This window comes from Chironomus tepperi, unplaced genomic scaffold, assembly GCF_022539635.2.
Source record: "Chironomus tepperi strain 1889 unplaced genomic scaffold, CSIRO-AGI_Ctep_v1 contig_424, whole genome shotgun sequence".
Lineage (NCBI taxonomy): Eukaryota > Metazoa > Arthropoda > Insecta > Diptera > Chironomidae > Chironomus > Chironomus tepperi.
In genome coordinates, this window is record NW_027226546.1 from 365,415 (window position 1) to 383,017 (window position 17,603).

Sequence of the window (17,603 nt, forward strand, 5' to 3'; positions counted from 1 at the left end):
AGCTATTTCGGTACGAATAAGTATATAATTTATTTTAATAGTAACTATAATTCAATAATTAAGTATAATAAACTAGATTGGTGGCACTAAGTCTAATAAACATTTTTATAAGAATGTCTCTTGTGAATAAATACTAATCTTTGTAACATTTTTACTAGTTCTACTGACTTCATATGCATCTGTCGACTCATCAAAATCCATCTCAAATAGCCTTCTGTGAATTTTTGTGATTATCGAACGAATAAATTCAGTTAATTCATGACTTGATGATGTCAATTCTAGTTGTTTTAAGGTATTAAGAATATGTTTAATACTTCTACGTTTTGCTTTTGACTGAGATGAATCACAACAATCTAAGTGATGAATGGTAAGAAAGATGTCAAAAATAAAATTCAAGATATTCTTGCTGGTTAGATGATAGTGACTTTTTCTATTCTGACTCATGTTGAAAATTACAGACGTCGTTTGTTCCTGGGAAAAAAAGAAAAACATGAATATAAATTAATCCATTGTTCCGTAGTTAATTATAAATGTTCATTTTTATAGCATTTTAGATGCAGTAACTAGTTATTTTAATTCAAATTGTTTGATGGAATCAAAATTTAGCTTTGGGAATTGACAAAAATCTTACGATTACTAAAATGTTAAAATTTAACGATTTTTAAAAATTCAAAATTTAACGACTTTCAAAAATTCAAATTTAACGGCTAATAAAATTTTGAATTTCCGCCTTCTAAATTGTTTATTTACAAACTGAATCAAAACAAAATTCCTAAATTGCACTATTAAAAACCACTCTAAAGCAGCTCAATTATAAATTGCCGTATAATTGCAAAGCCTGCTTTTCATTATCAGGTAATTAAATCGTAAATTGATCATTAAATGCTTCGGAATTTATAGATTGAAAATATTTGATCTTAATTTGATTGTGTTAGTGAGAACGAAACATAAAATTCAAAAAAATAAAATCCGTTAATAAAAAATTGCCGAAATTTTCGTCTGCTACTCAGCTAGAATGCGTATAAAACAATAGCTTAGAACATTCTCAACTTACCACAAAGAATATTGTATATTCGCCACTAATTTGCTGTTCAAAGACCTTCGTCAAGATTGAAAGTGTTTGATGTGAAACTAGAGAATAAATTGATGAAGACACAAGTCGTGATAAATTGTTTAAGACTGCAACACATATGAGTAGCGTTTGGGAATTTTTTGTCATTTCTAATAAATGACTTATTCCTTCAATATAGTCATCAGCATAGTCTACAAGCTCTTTAAAATTATTACAATAATCTGATGCTTGCCATGGTGCTGTGATTGATGCTAATAAGCTTATAGATTCTCGAACTTCTTGTTCCAAATGATCATTTGTAACCAGTCGTCTATCAATGATGATATCACGTAGAATTTCAAAGCCACTGTTTAACTCAAATTGTTGAATTGTCTCTTCTGTTGTACACGCGAGGGACAATGTCCTTAGTGAAAGAGCTCTTATCCACGAATTTTTATTCTCTAAACAGACTAGAAGCAACACTCGAACCAAACTGTTTGTAACAAAAGCATCGTTCAACGATGCAAATGTTCCTTCATATTCGTAATTACTTGATATTAAATTTGCCATGTGGGTGATATTTGATCGTAACATAATTTCATTATTTGCGTGCTCAATATTTTCAATAATGGCATAGACAAGAACTTTAAACAATATTTTAATTGTGATTAAGAAATATCGCTTGATCAACTGCATGTCATCGTGTATTGGAAATTCATCAAGATCGTCTACATCAATTTTTGAGCATATATTCTTTAAATCCTTTAACATTTCTCTTAAACTTTGTAGATTCTCTGTCAATTTCTTGTATTGCTTTGGTTGATGTGCAAAATACATTCGTCTTGATTCCTGCTTTGCAATAAATTCAATCAATAAGTCGGCTAAATGTTGTATTGCTGGCAAAAAGTCATTTCGATTTGGACATTTTTCAACCTTTTCAAATTCCTGTTGAAGCATGAATGACTTACTTTGAAGACTTTTAATTAATTTATAAGCATATGTCGGTGTCAATACGATATTCTCTGTTTCAATTGATTTTGATTGAAGTGTTGACATGACTTCAGATGAGAATGAATATTTAAGACTATCAATCCATGATTGTACAGATTCTAAATTTCCATTAAGTAACTGATTCTTATAAACTACTGGTTGTGGTAATAATTCAGATAGTTGTCTTAAAATTCCGTTATTTCTATTTTGTTGTGACTTTACTGGGGTTGATGTTTCTGTGGGAAACATTTCAATCTGTGCTGCCGAATTAGGGGAATATAGTAAAGACTTTTCCTCCATTACACTATTTTCACTACCACATCCAAAATATACTGTCTCATTATTATATCGATTTTGATCATCTATTGACGAATAATTGTTATTACTATCGAGTGTATCATTTAATGAATTATTTGGTCTTGTGCGTGTGGAATTCCTCGTTATCACTCGGCTACGTTTTAATTTACACGATCGGCATGATGACCTAGCTGAGTCAGTGCTTGTATTCATGGGTGAGGTTGTATTGAAATTGATATCATTGATTTGTGATTGAAGTTCAATATCATTATTATTAATTTCATTATCGTCAATCTTAACTGGCGACGATGGTGCACTGAATGAAATTCGTCTTGCTGTTGTGATTTCTTCATAAATGTGATTTTTTTCTGGTCGTCTGATTACTGTCGGAGGGGTTGCAATTCGACTGCTTGCAGATGGTGAACTTTGATTTGATTGGCTGTTGTCTGAAGTGTTCTTTGATACATTATGCTGGTTATTGCTATTATTATTATTATTTGTTGGTGATGTGTCTGTGTCAGAAAATCCTGAATCCTATATATATATGCAAATAAAATAAATGGAAATTCCATTAGATGAATGATGAAATATTTATATTAAGAACAGGTAAAGAATGTGTTAATATTGCCATGTGTCTGCCATTTTAAAGAATTCGAAGAAGTCGTGAATGTGATCCATCAATTAATCATTTTTTGTTTGTTTAATTTAATTATTTTCAAGAAATAATTAATTGGATTAAATAAATCTCAAGATTAAAAGATTGGATTAAATAAATCTTGAGATTAAAAAAATTGCCTTAAGATCACATAATCAAATAAATTTCAGGATTACTTTCCAAAATTCAATGATGTCATAAAAATGTCCGTCAATAATTTTGACGCACGACAATATGCACCATAAAATCAGTAGTTTAACACTTTCTCTGACAATATAATGTAAATAATAAATTAAATGATTTTTGCTTACCTGACTTTTGTGACTTTGACTAGAAGGACTATGTCGATTTCCCCAAATAAGGAAGCTTCGTTTACGCTCATCACATGATTCGTTTTTCGGTGACGAAAATGATTCCTCTGTGATTGATTGAAGTGGATTTTTTGCATTATTGTTGCCATAATAAGTAGGTAACGAATAGAAATTATCATAAACAGAGTTCTGTTGCGATCCAAACCACACTTTACTTTGCGATCGTTGAAACATGGCTAAAGAAGTTGTAAGGAATAAAGAGAAATTATGTAGATTTTATAGAGTGTAATGCATAGTTTATGAGCAATTGATTTCTAGTTAATTGTTTCTTAATAGACTCTCAAATAGGCAGCATGTTATTAGGTATGAAGAAACCGAGCAAACAGCATAAAAATACTGTACACATAAAGGTGAGTCACTATAATTTACAAATATTTCATATAAATTTCTCAAGAATATCAATTCGTAGTAAGCGACGGAGATAATGCCTGTTTGAGGAGTGAATATGTATGTATGAAAACTTGTGGATGAATGAAAATTATAGTGACGCATTCGGCTTGTTCACCCGAATGGAATTCCTTCGAGGCATTAATTTACATCACATCTTAGATATTGTTCACATAGAATATTGAATCACATCTTTTTCCACTGAAAATACACACACTTGAACGTGCTGATTATTATTAATCCCAATCCGACTACCTGTTTTGCATTTTATCATTCACTTAAATTCTTTTCTTCTTCCTTCTTAATATTAATATTCACTGAAAGTCAATCACTATTATCACTTCCATTATGTGTTACAGTTCTGCTGTTTGGTCTACATTTCTACATCTAATTTAACTGTCCTTATCCTGCATTTAGATCTTTATATTTTTATATCACTGATAGAAGTATGTCATGCAAATTTTTACTTACCGATTCTGATTTTTTATTTAATTTATTTTATCACAAAAATATTGTCTTGTCAGAAGCTATTGAGCCACACTTGATATCCAAGAATTTAATATTTTTTTGCGAAATGTTTATTTATATTAACATTCCTTTACACCTTTATTTGTTTAAAGAATACTTAATTCGCTGTATATTTGCGGATCACGAAATATTTTTTTACGGAGCGAAATTAAATGTACGTCTGAACTCGTTTAATGTTGTCTCAAAACTGACGAATTTATGTGTAAACAACATGATCATTGACACAAAATACGTACGTAAAACAATGACACATTACGTAAAACATTCATAAAACATTGCATTTTTATCAATGTAGGAAATTTCCTTATCTTAATGCTGTTCTAGCCGTTATTTAATTGAGACATTTTTTTTCACAAATGTTGGCATTGCCAAATACTTAACTTTGAAGCATATTGTTATCAACTGCCATGCTATTTCGAAAACAATCAAGTCTCTTGTTATTATTGTTTATTGTAGGTCATGAACATTTATTTATGAATGCAGCATATTGTTCTAACAGACCGACTTCATATGGAATAGAATATTCTAATAAAAATGCTTTTAACTTTATGATGATGATGATTGCCTATAGTCTGGCTGAATAAATCGAACTTGACATCATCTGGATGTTTCAACTGGATGTTAGATTGCAAAACTTAATACATGCAGGTACTAATGTAAGATCAACAATAATTAAAGTAACAATAGAGATGAGTTTTGTGGAAAGAGAAAATGTTAATCCTTTATGCTCAATGTATGCATATTGATGAGAGTCTTAAGAAGATCAAGGCTTAGTACTCAAAGAAATTTCATTCAGTTTGCCTATTCATGGTCAAATTTCTACACAAACTAGGAACTGCATATTGCATATTGCCGAATATGTACAATAGCTACATAATGAGCACTTTTGATTTTTCTAACGGTTTTATTTACTGAATATTTTCCCCTTGCCATCAAACCAACGTGTGTAATGCACAAAAATCTATAATAAAGCACATAGCAGATGCGCTAAGCAATAGTACTATTAAAAATTGGGGTGAGTTATCGGTACGATGTTTTGTTTTCATTCTCTTTCTAGCCCTTATACAAGCATGTATATAACTCAGATGGTTCAACGTGCTTACATGCTTCTGGATGTGTTTGTGACAATTTTTCATAAAATTTTATCAAGGAAGACAGATCTTAATTGAAATTTAACGATCATCCACGATTCCTAGAAGAAAATACAGCTTTAATGCATTAATTTACTCAGCTTCAATGAAAAGAAAATTTAAATGTCTTGTACGAGACATGTCCCAAGAGTCATTTCCGTTACGATGACAATATACCACGTACAGTACGTCTTGTGTTAAAGATGATCGTACACAATGCACAGAAAACAAAATAATAAATTCAGCCCCTATAAATTATTGAATGAGAATGTTCACATACTGACACGCGTCGTCGTATCTTTTCATGTGTGACAGATGTTTTAAAATTGTTATACTTTATTTCTATTTCTCGTATTCATCCATTTCATTCATACGGTCGGTGGTTGGTGATGATGATTCAAGTAAGTTGATGAGCCATTAATTAATACTTACTTGATATGGTTGATAAGGTTTCATTGACACTAGGAATTTTATTTACATTTATGGATCGTTATGACATCAAATTTGTGCCAATTTGATAACGGAATAGCTTATCATCAATGTTTTTATTGCCGAAAACCGTTAATGACCTGATCTTTAACGGAACTTTTATTTGAATTTATAAAATTTAGGGGAAATTTCTATGAACAATTTGGAAAAATTTCAGTTTTATTTAATTTCAGGATATTTAATTAATTTACACAGGAAGTAAAAATATTCTTTTCAGTAAAAATCAAGTCAAAACAAAAAATGTTAATGTATCGGCCAGGAATATCTTAATTGAGAATTTATTCAAATAACGGTTTTTTTGGAATTCAAATTTTCAAAATTTGGCTACTTGATTTTTTTTAAAATAAAGAATACGTTAACGAGAAAACTAATTTCTTCCTTAAAAATCTCATAACATCTCATATGAAACTGATTTTTCACACGACCACATCGAAAACATATGTGACATTGCATAATAATTTTAGAAGTCGAAAGATTAGGTGTATCAATCGAGTACAGAGTGTGTTTAAGAAAAACGGTCAAAATAAATTTAAAATCGCAGTCAGCATATTCCGAGGGAAAAAAAGTTGCCAAAAGATTGTGAAATTTTGTGAAAGAAAAGAAAAAAAATCGTTCGAGAACTTTGCAAAAAAGATATAAATCTACTATAATTAAGCGGAAAACAATGTTCAAAGCATTTGCAAATCAGCAAGTAAAAAAGAAACAATTAATCTCCTGATCAAAGTGATGGAAAATTGAGGAAATCATCGGACAAAAATGGAAAATTCAGATTTGAAGATAAAAACAAAGTAAGTGATTACAATTTGCACATTTTAGCTTATCATGAGCATCCATATTTGGAAATAATATAATTAGATTTAAAAAGAAACTGCAGAAAATGTATGCTGATTATAATGACGACATCGATAAATTAATGACGTAAATTGTTTTCTGTATAACTTTTTTTATATGCGTTAAAACACGTTTGTTTATTTCGCAAAGTTACAAAAGATCCAGACAAGAAAAATAATACAAAAATGACAATTATTAATGATATTATTTTCTTATTTTAATAGGAGCGTATCTCAACTAGTTAAGTCACTGGATGATCAAAGGAGTAAATCATCATCTATAACATCATTATTCAGTGAAAATACGACAGCTTTGCGTAAGAAACTTGTAGTGTTAATTGAATCTATATTATTGGAAGACTTTGAAAACATTGGAAAGAAGACTCGAGACATTTTATGGCGCAAAGTTTATTACGATCCAATATCAACATCAAAGAAATTATGGAAGAAGAGGGATATTGATTTGTGTCATTCAGAAGTCCTGCTATTAAGCAACTTTATTCGTGAAGGCATAAATCATTATAAAACATTAATCCTTAAATTTGAAGACACATTTAATCTTGATATTCGCTATATCATTGATTTTAGCATTATTGCCAACGGTGCTAATGCTTTTGAGAAGAAATCGGAAAAGGAAATTTATACTGTCAACGAGACTAATCATGCATTGGAAACAATTCATAGCTTTTTAATATGTCTTGGAGATCTTCATCGTTATTGTATTGAATTTAAATTTGGTGAAAAAGACGTGTTTGCGAGCTTTGACAAGCAACAAGCTGCTAATTACTATTATGAAGCATTCAAATTTAATCCGAAGAATGGCATGCCTCACAATCAACTTGGAACACTTTTGGCTGGAGAGAATTATGAATTAAATTCCATCTTTCATTATTTGTACTCATTGTGCTCAACTAATCCAGTTGAATTAAGTGAAGCAAATGTTAGTCGTGTTTTTCAGCAGAATAATGAAGCTTTAGAAAATGTTGTACCAAGTAGTGATGGATTTAATATTAAGGATTTTATGATGCAAGTCACACTCCTTATCGACATATTATTTTATGATAAAGACATTTCTGATTTTAATGCAATCTGCTGCAGTGTATTGATGAATTTTAATGACTATTTGATGAAATGTCGTCGAAATTCACAAGCTGATGCTACATTTCAATTAACATCCATCTTTATGTTGTGTCTATTTAAATTAAAAATGAATAACTCACAGAAAGTTCACAGCTTAAATGCTTTTCTGGTTGCATTCTGTTCCAAAATCGTCGAGGCAGTTATTGAGAAAATTGATGAATATATCGAGGATCATAAACAGCAAAATATGGAATTTTGTGAAGCATATAACAGACATTTCCATGAATTTGATAGACAGATTAAGAAAGTTCGAGATAATTTTCGTGGAAAACTTCCAAGCACAAATCCAAAAGATTCTGGAATTGAAAAGAATGGAAGTGGCAACAGTCAAAAAGACGGTTCAGGAAGTAATCATTTGTCACAATTGACATCATCTGAAGCTTCACAGCCTGGACAAGTTAAAATTGTTAAGCGTCCATCAATTCAAGACGGCAACAATAACAACAACAACACTCATGTCAATAATCATAATCGACGTCGTAGAAAGCGTCGTGGTGTTTCTGAAACAAGCACAGAAGATGAATCCGAATCAGAATCATTAATTAGCGATGATGATGACAGCAATAGTGATTTGGAATCAATGAACAGTAATTTTGATTCGTATGATGAATATGATGATATTAGGTTCTCGTCTGAAGAGGAAGATCATGATGATTTGTCTGATAATGATTTCAATAATGATATGCAGCATGAAAGCGATGGCGAGGATATTGTCATAGAAAATGAGGAAATTGTTTATAATAATGTTGTGGATAAGCATCATTTGAAATTTGATGAATTAGATGAGCTTAATGGAACTAATGATGATATTGTCATTGAAGATGAAAAGATTGTCTTTAGAGATGATGATAATCAAATAGAAGCGGAAGTAATGAAGTTGCTGAAAATGAAATATAAGAAAAAGTACACAAAAGTTGATCCAAATTTAATCCTGAAATTTAATGAAGAAAATTCAGGCTGGATGCAAAGCTTGAAGATCCTGTTTGATTGGTTACATCTTAATAATGACATTATGCTTGGATGTTATCGCAGTAATCCTGAATTTGTCAATCAAAAAATCATGAAATTGATCAATTTTCTTAACATTGACATTTTCACAAGGAAAATCTACTTTGATCGGTCAATGCTTAAGTATAAAAATGTCCGTGAAAATTTGAGGCATCTATTCGACATTCGTCATCAAATTGCAACAAGTGAGGATATCATTTTTAAGAAGTTTCCATTATTTGAGGAATTGCAACAACCAATTGATTGGAATTTGAACTATAAGCTCCAATTAACACCAGAAGAAGACATTGTATTAAGGAATTTCAAGATTGTTGATTTTGGATTTCATTTATGTAAAGTTAAGAAGTTTAATTATAGCTTCTGTGCTCGTTCACGTGTTTTTATTGAACGTAAGAGAAGAAGTCGTCGTGGAGAACGTCACAGGAAGTATCGTGATGATCGCAAGGAACGACGTGGAAGAAAACGTCGAGATCGTCGGAATAGAAATCGTGATCGTGGCGATAAGAAGCAGTCATACTCAGAATGTGAACGTTTTGAACGTCTATCCATTAAAACTCATTCTCAAAACAGCAACAGTCAAGATGTTGAAGAATATCCATCGCTTGAAAAGTCTCATCAAATTAATCGTAAAGGATATTTGAGGAATAAAGTAACTGAATCGAATGATGAACAAGATTTGAAAAAATCAGAACAGAACAAGGCAGAAATGATGGGAAAATTAGGAAAATTGTGGCTGAAAAATGAAGTCCAGACATTGGAGTCTCGCTCAAAGCCTGTCAATACTAACTTAACTCCCTATTTGATGTTGGATACTAAATCCCTCTCCGAATATTTGTATGTCGTCAAACATCTTGTTAAGAGCAAGAAGTTCGTTGTATTAATACCTAAAGCTGGTAAGTGACATGCTTGACTATCAATTTAATCCTAAGATTTAATTTTAATCGCATGATTTAATTTAATTCTCGATTCACAGTTTTGCAAGATTTGGATGGAATAAAAAAGACCAAGGAAGGTGCTCGCAATGCAATTAAATGGCTTGAATCAGAATTCCAAAAAGGCAATCGCTTTATGAGAACACAACGTGAATCAGAATTCCTTCAAATGCCGCTTTTGAAAGTTCCATCGAAGCTAGGTGAGTGATCTTTTAATTATTATATTTTTAAAACGCATATCAACTGGTTATTTGTGTTTGACGTGTGCTCAAAAATTGGATGTTTGATATTTTTGAGGATAACATATGCGCCACAGTTTTTCAAATCATTGATGCATGTTAATGTTAAATTTATTCAAAGTGTGGCTTTTTACGTAATCCTTAACAATTTTTGGGGGAACAAACTAAATATCGTCATTGCTTCAAAATTCTAATTTTTCAAATATTTTGTGGCATTTCCTCTTTCGCTAAAACATGAGTCACGTTTGACCATGCTTATACTTCGCTTATTATTTCTATTGTAATACTTTTGAACATTTTAAGTGCAAATTTATTAATACATTTTCTGTGACATTTTTCAAATTCAGAACGCGATGATACAGTCTTTATGAACATCGTTCCATTTGCAAACTTTATTGTTTCAAATCACTCAGCCGACAGTGGAAGTGACTTGCCAGTTTTGACTCTTTTGACTGGCGACAATTTGGACTCAGATCGTAAGAAATACAATGATACACCAAGCTGCATAAATCGTGCTGGAATATTACAATCAATTCCTATCAAGTATGATCAGATTGTACGATTTTATTCGAAATATAAGAAGTGAATTGGGATCGGATTTGAAACGAATGAAAAAATGGAAAATCTAATTCTTTGGAAATGGTGAAAAATCATTCTTCGTGAGACAACAGAAGTTTCATAAAAAACCATGGGTGATGTCCGCGAAATAAAAACTCAAAAAAAGGGAAAATTTCTATCAAAAGTTAAAAAAATTAAATACCAAGTAATGTTTGTGTAAACGAATTCGATGATTGTGTATGGATGTTGTTTATTTAAAAGCTTTGATTAGCAAAATTCGATATTTTATCGATAATAATTGTCCAAGAAACCAATTCATCGATGTTGATAAGAAATTATTCCTGCTTACATCAAATTTCACAACAAAAAACAAAACTTTCTATTCTAATCAAATTAATATGCAAGATGCCTCCCCAACAATTAGAACAGACTCAAATGATAGAAATGAGAAGGATTATAATCAAAATTTTTATTAATTTTTTTATTATTTCTTATGTCAAAATTTATCCTAATTCTTTATTATTTTTATATTATTTTGGATGCATTAGTTCTCAGTCTACAACAACAAAAATATTAATCTTTTGTCTACAGAAGCTTAAAAAATGTGTCTCTTTCTTTCCAATATGTAATACAATATGAAGTGAACAATAAAACGCAAATTGAAGCAAATTTTATAAGCTTTTTGCACCTCATTCTATATTTCAGATTCGTTTATTATGAATTTTAGGTACGGTATGAATTTAAAGTCTTGTTCCTTAGACCAACATCCGTAAGATTTTAATAATTAATAACTTTTGAGATTATTTACGCTTTAGAACAGTGATGGTCAACCTTTCATTATTCGTGGCACACCTTGGTCGTAAGTCTAGACCGAAACCGCACACGCCATACGGCATATGGCACGCACATGTCATTTCCAACATGTTGTTACGACACAGTAGTGTTCCGTGTCACACAGGTTGCTTATCACTGATTTAGAATTAACTTTGGTGTCGACAGCATGATGTCAATAAAGTCCTGAAAGAGTCAATATCCAATAATAGTCAGTCTAAATTAAATTTTCAACAAATCGAAAGATTCAAACGCTTGACTTGTTGACAGAATTAAATGAATAAAAAAATAATATTTTAATTCTTTTCCCACAACAATTTTTGATTAGTTCATACTTTTTTGGAATCAAAGGACCTTCAAATAGGTTATTTTGCCAAAGGGATGTCGAACCGAAACCATGAAACGTGCCCCGTGCAATAATGTTGCATACATAGGACTGGATAATTCGAATGAAAGCCTTAATTTGCCTCGACTTTATGGTGGGTTTGAAAATTGGATTTTGATCAGGAAATAGAATTTAAGTCAGGAATTTCCGATTTAGAGTATCTCATAGAACAATTCTCCATCATTCGATTTACAATTCTAGATGTAGAATTAATAATTCTAACAAAACCTTTTCTAACCTTGAAAAAGTTCTTGTTTATTAATTTTAAGGAATGCACACTTAGTCACCCTGAAAGCGTAAACAGACTAAATGACAAAACATTTTTCTCTTTTAAAATAAAAACTAAAAAAATAGAAGATCAACAAGTTTTTATTAGGTATTTAAATGAATGGTAAATGACAAATTCAATGATGTACAGTGGTTACTTAAATTATATTGGGGTGTGGATGCTTATTTTCCCCAATGACCATGGCCTCTGTGGTGGTGATGGTGACTATAAAATAAACGAAAAATTTATTATTTTGAACAATTTAGAATGTTTATGAGTAGCTTACCCTCCGTATCCACCTCCATATCCGCCGTATCCACCTCCATATCCACCATAACCTCGACCGTATCCTCCTGAAAAATTATTGATAATAATTATTGATTTGATTTGAATTAAATAAAAATAAGAATCTTTAGACATTCAGATCATTGAGATTCAGTACTAGGGTTATTCGCAGCTAATAATTGTTAGTAGACATAAAGTTTACTCAGATCTACATCTGAGATTGATAATTAGTCAAATTTTACTAACACTGAACTAACTCTTTGTTACTAAAGGTTCTTTAAACAGCAATTAGCGAATGTAAAAATAAATATAAAAGTTCTTACCGTAGCCACCATATCCTCCATAACCTCCATATCCTAAGAAAACATTAATTTTAGATCAATTATTGATAGAAATGAATTAAAATGTTCAAAATTCTGCCCAAAATTTAATATTAGAAATTGAAGTTGTTTTCGAGTTGTTGTGTGGAGTCGAGTAGACTTTTCTATCAAAAATCGGGTCAATAGACTTCGAGCTCACACAATTTATTTTTGAGTGTGATTAAGATCTTCATCAAACAATTCTGAATTTGTATGAATTTTGATTCTAAATTTCTTCAATTTTGGAAATTTAAATTTTCAACACTTCAACTTCTTAATTTTATTGAATCTTCTCCAACATTCTCAATTAATTCCGCATTTCTTTAATTTGAATTTTCACGACTTTTAATATTTTGCAACTTTGCTGACTTAACAATATGTTAATTCTTTCACGTGTTAGCTTAGCTTGTGTCTAACACACATTTGACATTTTTTAATCAATTTAAATTCAAAACAACAATTAATTTGGTCTGAATTTCTAAAAAGGCAGATTTCTTGCCAATTTTCTAACTTAACTCCCTAAAAATTTAGACACTAACCACCAAATTGACGTTTAGCACGAGCAACATCACTTCCATCATCTTCAGATACTTCAGCTTCCAAATCGACAAGAGCAACAGGCTCTTGTTCCTCTACATTTTCTTGATTTTGCCCGATTTCCTCAACTGGAAGGGCGTATGCGACAGCAGCAACTAATGCCAAGACAATTAAGAACTTCATCTTTCTTAAACTTTGATTGATTTTTCACTTTAAATTTGTATCCAACGTGTTTGAAACACAAAGCAAGACTGAAAATGCTACAAAACAAGCAGTGCTTATATACTCTCTTTCTGAATGGATTGTTCTAATGTATCAACTTATAAAAACACGTGATTAGTCCTGAAACGAAGAAAAAAGAGAAACAAAAATGATTATCTGAAATGATCGCTGAGAGGGAAAACCCCTGACTGTACATTTTTGGATCTAAGGATTGTATTTTGGCATGCTCATTTCAAATTCTTATTGAATCAATAAAAATTCCGGCGGTTCTTAATGATCGTAGTATTTTTGAATAAATTGGTTCTCACTGAATGAATCGTCATGGGAATCACCTGTGAATACTTTTGGTTTAAACAGCTGTTGGGAGATTTGGTGTTAATGGTATCAAAGATTGAAGTCGACATGCGTTTCGTGTGCAAAAGCTGAGTAATGCATCAGAAATTTAACTAATATGAGGAGATCTTACTCGAATAAAATTGGAATTTTCTGGAAAAGTCGAGGAAAACAAAATGGCGGGAAAGCATTTCGGACTGTATGTATTGGAATAAGTCCAATATCCAAAAATGTAGAAGCATGTAAAGAGAATTCGAATCTAACAAGAAATTATCTATTAATTACTCAAGTGAGATCACTGAACGTCCATCGGTGCTTTCTTCTAGATTCTGTGTCTAATATATTAAGATTATTTTCGTAAAGACCAGTTTTGTTCAGACTTTGTGCCGCGGCACTCTATTGTGCTGTCGAAATTTTCCGGAACTGCCATGCGCCGCTAAAGTAACAAATGATCCAGCTAATAGAACGAACGAAAGATGTCATGTACTGCATGTCGTGTGCGGTTTCGGCTATGGCTTACTATCAAGGTATGCTATGTCACACAGTTTGGACAACAATGATATAGTCTAACTCGGTGACATTTACATATTAAAATTCCGAGATTGATGGAATATGGTTAGATAATACTTAACAATTAATCACCACTCTATTAGACAGTCTCAGCTAAACATTTAATTAAATCTTCCTGAAAATTATCAAATTTATATTCTAATTAATCTTGCAAGCCCAATCAATTTCAATCATAATTGCTAATTAAAACCTAAAATTAAGCATATTCAATTGTTCAATTACAAAGGATTAATATTTATTGCAGGTGCATGCACACAAGATGTAACAAACATTATGATTCATATCTAAGTACAGTAATAGCAATTTGATTATATGTCTAAGTAAATAACTTTACATCTTGTTTGCTGAGTGACTTCACGTTCAGTTGTGAACTGTAAATAATTTACAGGTAATTCTGTTGTGCTCATCCTCCCTTGAATAATGCTAATTATTGATTTATTGAGTCAATAATATTTAATATGATTTATTAATCCGTTAATCCATAAGGGAGCGTTTACGTAACGCTAAAAATAACAATTTTTAAGTCCCCTCCCAGTCATGAAGTGCTGAATTTTTAAGCTGAAATTAAGAAAAATGAGGCAAAATACTCGAAAATTGAGGTTAATTAAGATGAAAATTTTTATTGTTAATGGTTAAAAATTCAAAAGCAAAGTGTCGTGGATTAGAAAAATTTGTTCATAATGGCCATATGTCGTTGTAAAGAAGTGCATTATATATGTTAAAGCTTTGAAATTGATGCTGCTTTAATGAAATACGTAGACATAAGTTTGGACAATTTGGGATTGTACAACTGATCATGGATCAAAGGGCTGATTTTGGTCCAATCAAACATTAATTTGTTATATCAGTCACTAGGGATAAAATGGACAAGATTTTCAGAAGCGAACGTTGAGACGATTCGAACAAATTTGAACTGATAATGATCATTTTTTCAGAAAAAAAGCCATCTTGAAAAACATCGGCTTTTAAAATTTTTAGTTTTTCATGATTTTGAGCTGATGTTTCATTTAAATCAAGATAACAATTTAAGATGCATTGAAGTTTTTATGTTATCGAAGAAAGCTAAACTTATCAGCCTAAAGTTAGTTTTTTCAAAAATTATTCCAAATTTTTGGGTCTTCATTGTTTGTTTACAAACACTGAAAAACAATGAAAAACTTAAATGATCATTATTTTAGACTTTTTCTTAAATTTTTTACAATTATTTAGTTTGTAAGCAAAATCTTGCACGAAATAATAATCTAATAGATTTCGTTTAGATTATTAACGTTCATTTGAAATTTAAATTTGTTTCCGAAAATAAGAACCATTCGAAATTAAAAGGGACAGAACTGTTCGACAATTACACCTATTTTCAAATGCTAATTCTATGTATTAATCACTCTGATTAATTAATCAGCCTTTTAATTCAATCGTTAATTTCTGAAACATCTAAATTAACAACTCATAGGATTATAAAAGCACAAACAATGAAGAAAAACAACAAAACTTTCTTATAAAGAAAAAAGATCATAAGTTTTTATTAAACATAAGAATGAATGGAGATTCAATGATGAACAGATTTTTTGAAAATTGCTTAAATTCACAGAATTGATTGCTTATTTTCCGTAATATCCGTGATGTCCGTGGTGATGATGATGGTGTCCTCCATATCCACCACCATAGCCTCCATAACCTCCATATCCACCATAGCCTCCTGGATATCCTCCTATTAAATGAAGAAATAAAAAATGAATTTAGAATTGACTGAATGACTTAAAATTAAATTTGCCAAATTTGACATCTAAACCTGACCGAAATTTAGCCGGATTTGGGTTAAAATCTGACCGAAATTCGGCCAGTGTCATGAAATATGGATTGAAATGATTATTTCAAAAGTAACTTACCATATCCACCTCCGTATCCGCCATAGCCTCCATATCCACCACCATAACCGCCAGGATATCCAAATCCTAATTAAGACAACAAAAAAATTAGTATTAGAAAGGAACAATCTAATGTTGTATAGAAGATCATTATCCGATGTTACTTTAAACACAACATTTCTTAATTCTTAAGTTCATCTACCTTTCTGGGATCTTCTCAATACGAAGAAAAGGTTATTTCATGGACATTAATCTAACAAATTTCTAATTCCATTTGCAACATCTATCAGGTAACACTAATGAACAAACTAATCCTATCAATTGATTATTAATGTTCTTGACTTGAAAAGAACAGTTCTTGAGAAAAGCTTTGTTTTGAATATTTCTATTGACTTTTTGAAAAACATGTATTTCTTGAAAATTCACGATTCTTTAATTCCTGATTCTTAATCAGATTCTCAACTTTTCACTTGATTTTGATCCCGGAATTGAATTCTTTGTCCAGAAACCTTTTAAAATTCACAAAATTAACACTAACCAAATTGACGTTTAGGACGAGCTACATCACTTTCTTCATCGTTAGATGCATCAGCTTCCAAATCGACAAGAGCGACTGGCTCTTGTTCCTCTACATTTTCTTGATTCTGTCCAATTTCCTCAACAGGAAGGGCACATGCAACAGCCACCAATAAGGCCAACACAATTAAGAACTTCATTTTTCTAACAAATTTTATAACTTTATTCCAGCACGATCAAGACTCAAAATATGACTGAAAAAGCTACAAAATAAAAACATCTTATATACTCTCATTGAGTAAAGCGATGAGAAGCCAAGAAGATAATAAAGTATCAAGTAATGTGACATCATACAAAAGAACGGTACTAAAAAGAGCGGAGAGGAGAGAAGTAAAAAGTACAAAAACCGGAATGATCATTGTAATGAAGCGGCGTCAATAGGAAAAACCCCTGTATGAACTAGGATTATCATCGCGTGTCCGACTCTCATTCTAGTTTAATTAATTTATATTCTTGAATATACTTAAGTCCAATGACAGCGGAATTTTAGGAGGAAATAGTTTAAACTTTTTGACATAAGTCTACATGGGAATCACCTTTGTTTGCTTTTAGACTTAACAGCTGTTAAGAAAAGTGTCTTTTATTGTTAAAAGTTGTAAACACCAAAAGAGATAAAAAGGCCGTGCATTGTCAATGGTTCTTTAAGTGACAGTTTTTGGTTTGATCTTGTGAAATTTGAGCTTTTTCTTATATCGAGTAGAATGTTTCCCGAACAGCACAGAATGTTGGGAACCATTATTTCGCCATATTAACTGTAGGACGGAGTT

At 31.1% G+C, this 17,603-nt stretch overlaps 4 protein-coding genes across 4 annotated transcripts; 1 reads left to right on the forward strand and 3 right to left on the reverse strand.

Annotated features, from left to right (window-relative positions):
- Positions 1 to 13: 13 nt before the first annotated feature.
- insc (inscuteable) lies at positions 14 to 4,449 on the reverse strand. The gene is made up of 4 exons (XM_070649395.1): positions 4,223 to 4,449; positions 3,305 to 3,540; positions 1,055 to 2,872; positions 14 to 471 (listed from the first exon to the last, which is right to left on the reverse strand). Exons 2-4 carry the CDS (start codon positions 3,536 to 3,538, stop codon positions 106 to 108), a joined length of 2,418 nt encoding a protein of 805 aa, XP_070505496.1. The 5' UTR covers positions 3,539 to 3,540; positions 4,223 to 4,449; the 3' UTR covers positions 14 to 105.
- A 1,985-nt stretch (positions 4,450 to 6,434) lies between these two features.
- Positions 6,435 to 11,274, forward strand: Smg5 (Smg5 nonsense mediated mRNA decay factor). The gene is made up of 4 exons (XM_070649394.1): positions 6,435 to 6,686; positions 6,954 to 9,769; positions 9,850 to 10,008; positions 10,395 to 11,274. Exons 1-4 carry the CDS (start codon positions 6,655 to 6,657, stop codon positions 10,631 to 10,633), a joined length of 3,246 nt encoding a protein of 1,081 aa, XP_070505495.1. The 5' UTR covers positions 6,435 to 6,654; the 3' UTR covers positions 10,634 to 11,274.
- An 898-nt stretch (positions 11,275 to 12,172) lies between these two features.
- Positions 12,173 to 13,534, reverse strand: LOC139097526 (neuropeptide-like protein 32). The gene is made up of 4 exons (XM_070649399.1): positions 13,273 to 13,534; positions 12,698 to 12,730; positions 12,376 to 12,442; positions 12,173 to 12,314 (listed from the first exon to the last, which is right to left on the reverse strand). Exons 1-4 carry the CDS (start codon positions 13,451 to 13,453, stop codon positions 12,272 to 12,274), a joined length of 324 nt encoding a protein of 107 aa, XP_070505500.1. The 5' UTR covers positions 13,454 to 13,534; the 3' UTR covers positions 12,173 to 12,271.
- Positions 13,535 to 15,884: 2,350 nt separating this feature from the next.
- Positions 15,885 to 17,039, reverse strand: LOC139097535 (nucleolin-like). The gene is made up of 3 exons (XM_070649412.1): positions 16,799 to 17,039; positions 16,282 to 16,347; positions 15,885 to 16,103 (listed from the first exon to the last, which is right to left on the reverse strand). The coding sequence occupies exons 1-3, from the start codon at positions 16,974 to 16,976 to the stop codon at positions 15,994 to 15,996; spliced, it is 354 nt and encodes a 117-aa protein (XP_070505513.1). The 5' UTR covers positions 16,977 to 17,039; the 3' UTR covers positions 15,885 to 15,993.
- Positions 17,040 to 17,603: the final 564 nt, after the last annotated feature.

Excerpts from the sequence above, each read along its gene's own strand:
- Smg5 (XM_070649394.1), top strand. The coding sequence starts at position 6,655 with ATGGAAAATTCAGATTTGAAGATAAAAACAAA. Across the intron at positions 6,687-6,953 it reads GATTTGAAGATAAAAACAAA|GAGCGTATCTCAACTAGTTA; the intron begins GTAAGTGATTAC and ends TTATTTTAATAG. Across the intron at positions 9,770-9,849 it reads TGTATTAATACCTAAAGCTG|TTTTGCAAGATTTGGATGGA; the intron begins GTAAGTGACATG and ends CTCGATTCACAG.
- LOC139097526 (XM_070649399.1), bottom strand. The coding sequence starts at position 13,453 with ATGAAGTTCTTAATTGTCTTGGCATTAGTTGCTGCTGTCGCATACGCC. Across the intron at positions 12,443-12,697 it reads TGGAGGATATGGTGGCTACG|GAGGATACGGTCGAGGTTAT; the intron begins GTAAGAACTTTT and ends ATAATTTTTCAG. Across the intron at positions 12,315-12,375 it reads TATGGAGGTGGATACGGAGG|TCACCATCACCACCACAGAG; the intron begins GTAAGCTACTCA and ends TTTATTTTATAG.
- LOC139097535 (XM_070649412.1), bottom strand. The coding sequence starts at position 16,976 with ATGAAGTTCTTAATTGTGTTGGCCTTATTGGTGGCTGTTGCATGTGCC. Across the intron at positions 16,348-16,798 it reads TCGTCCTAAACGTCAATTTG|GATTTGGATATCCTGGCGGT; the intron begins GTTAGTGTTAAT and ends TGTCTTAATTAG. Across the intron at positions 16,104-16,281 it reads CGGATACGGAGGTGGATATG|GAGGATATCCAGGAGGCTAT; the intron begins GTAAGTTACTTT and ends TTCATTTAATAG.
- insc (XM_070649395.1), bottom strand. The coding sequence starts at position 3,538 with ATGTTTCAACGATCGCAAAGTAAAGTGTGGTTTGGATCGCAACAGAAC. Across the intron at positions 2,873-3,304 it reads GTCAAAGTCACAAAAGTCAG|GATTCAGGATTTTCTGACAC; the intron begins GTAAGCAAAAAT and ends ATATATATATAG. Across the intron at positions 472-1,054 it reads AATATACAATATTCTTTGTG|GAACAAACGACGTCTGTAAT; the intron begins GTAAGTTGAGAA and ends TTTTTTTCCCAG.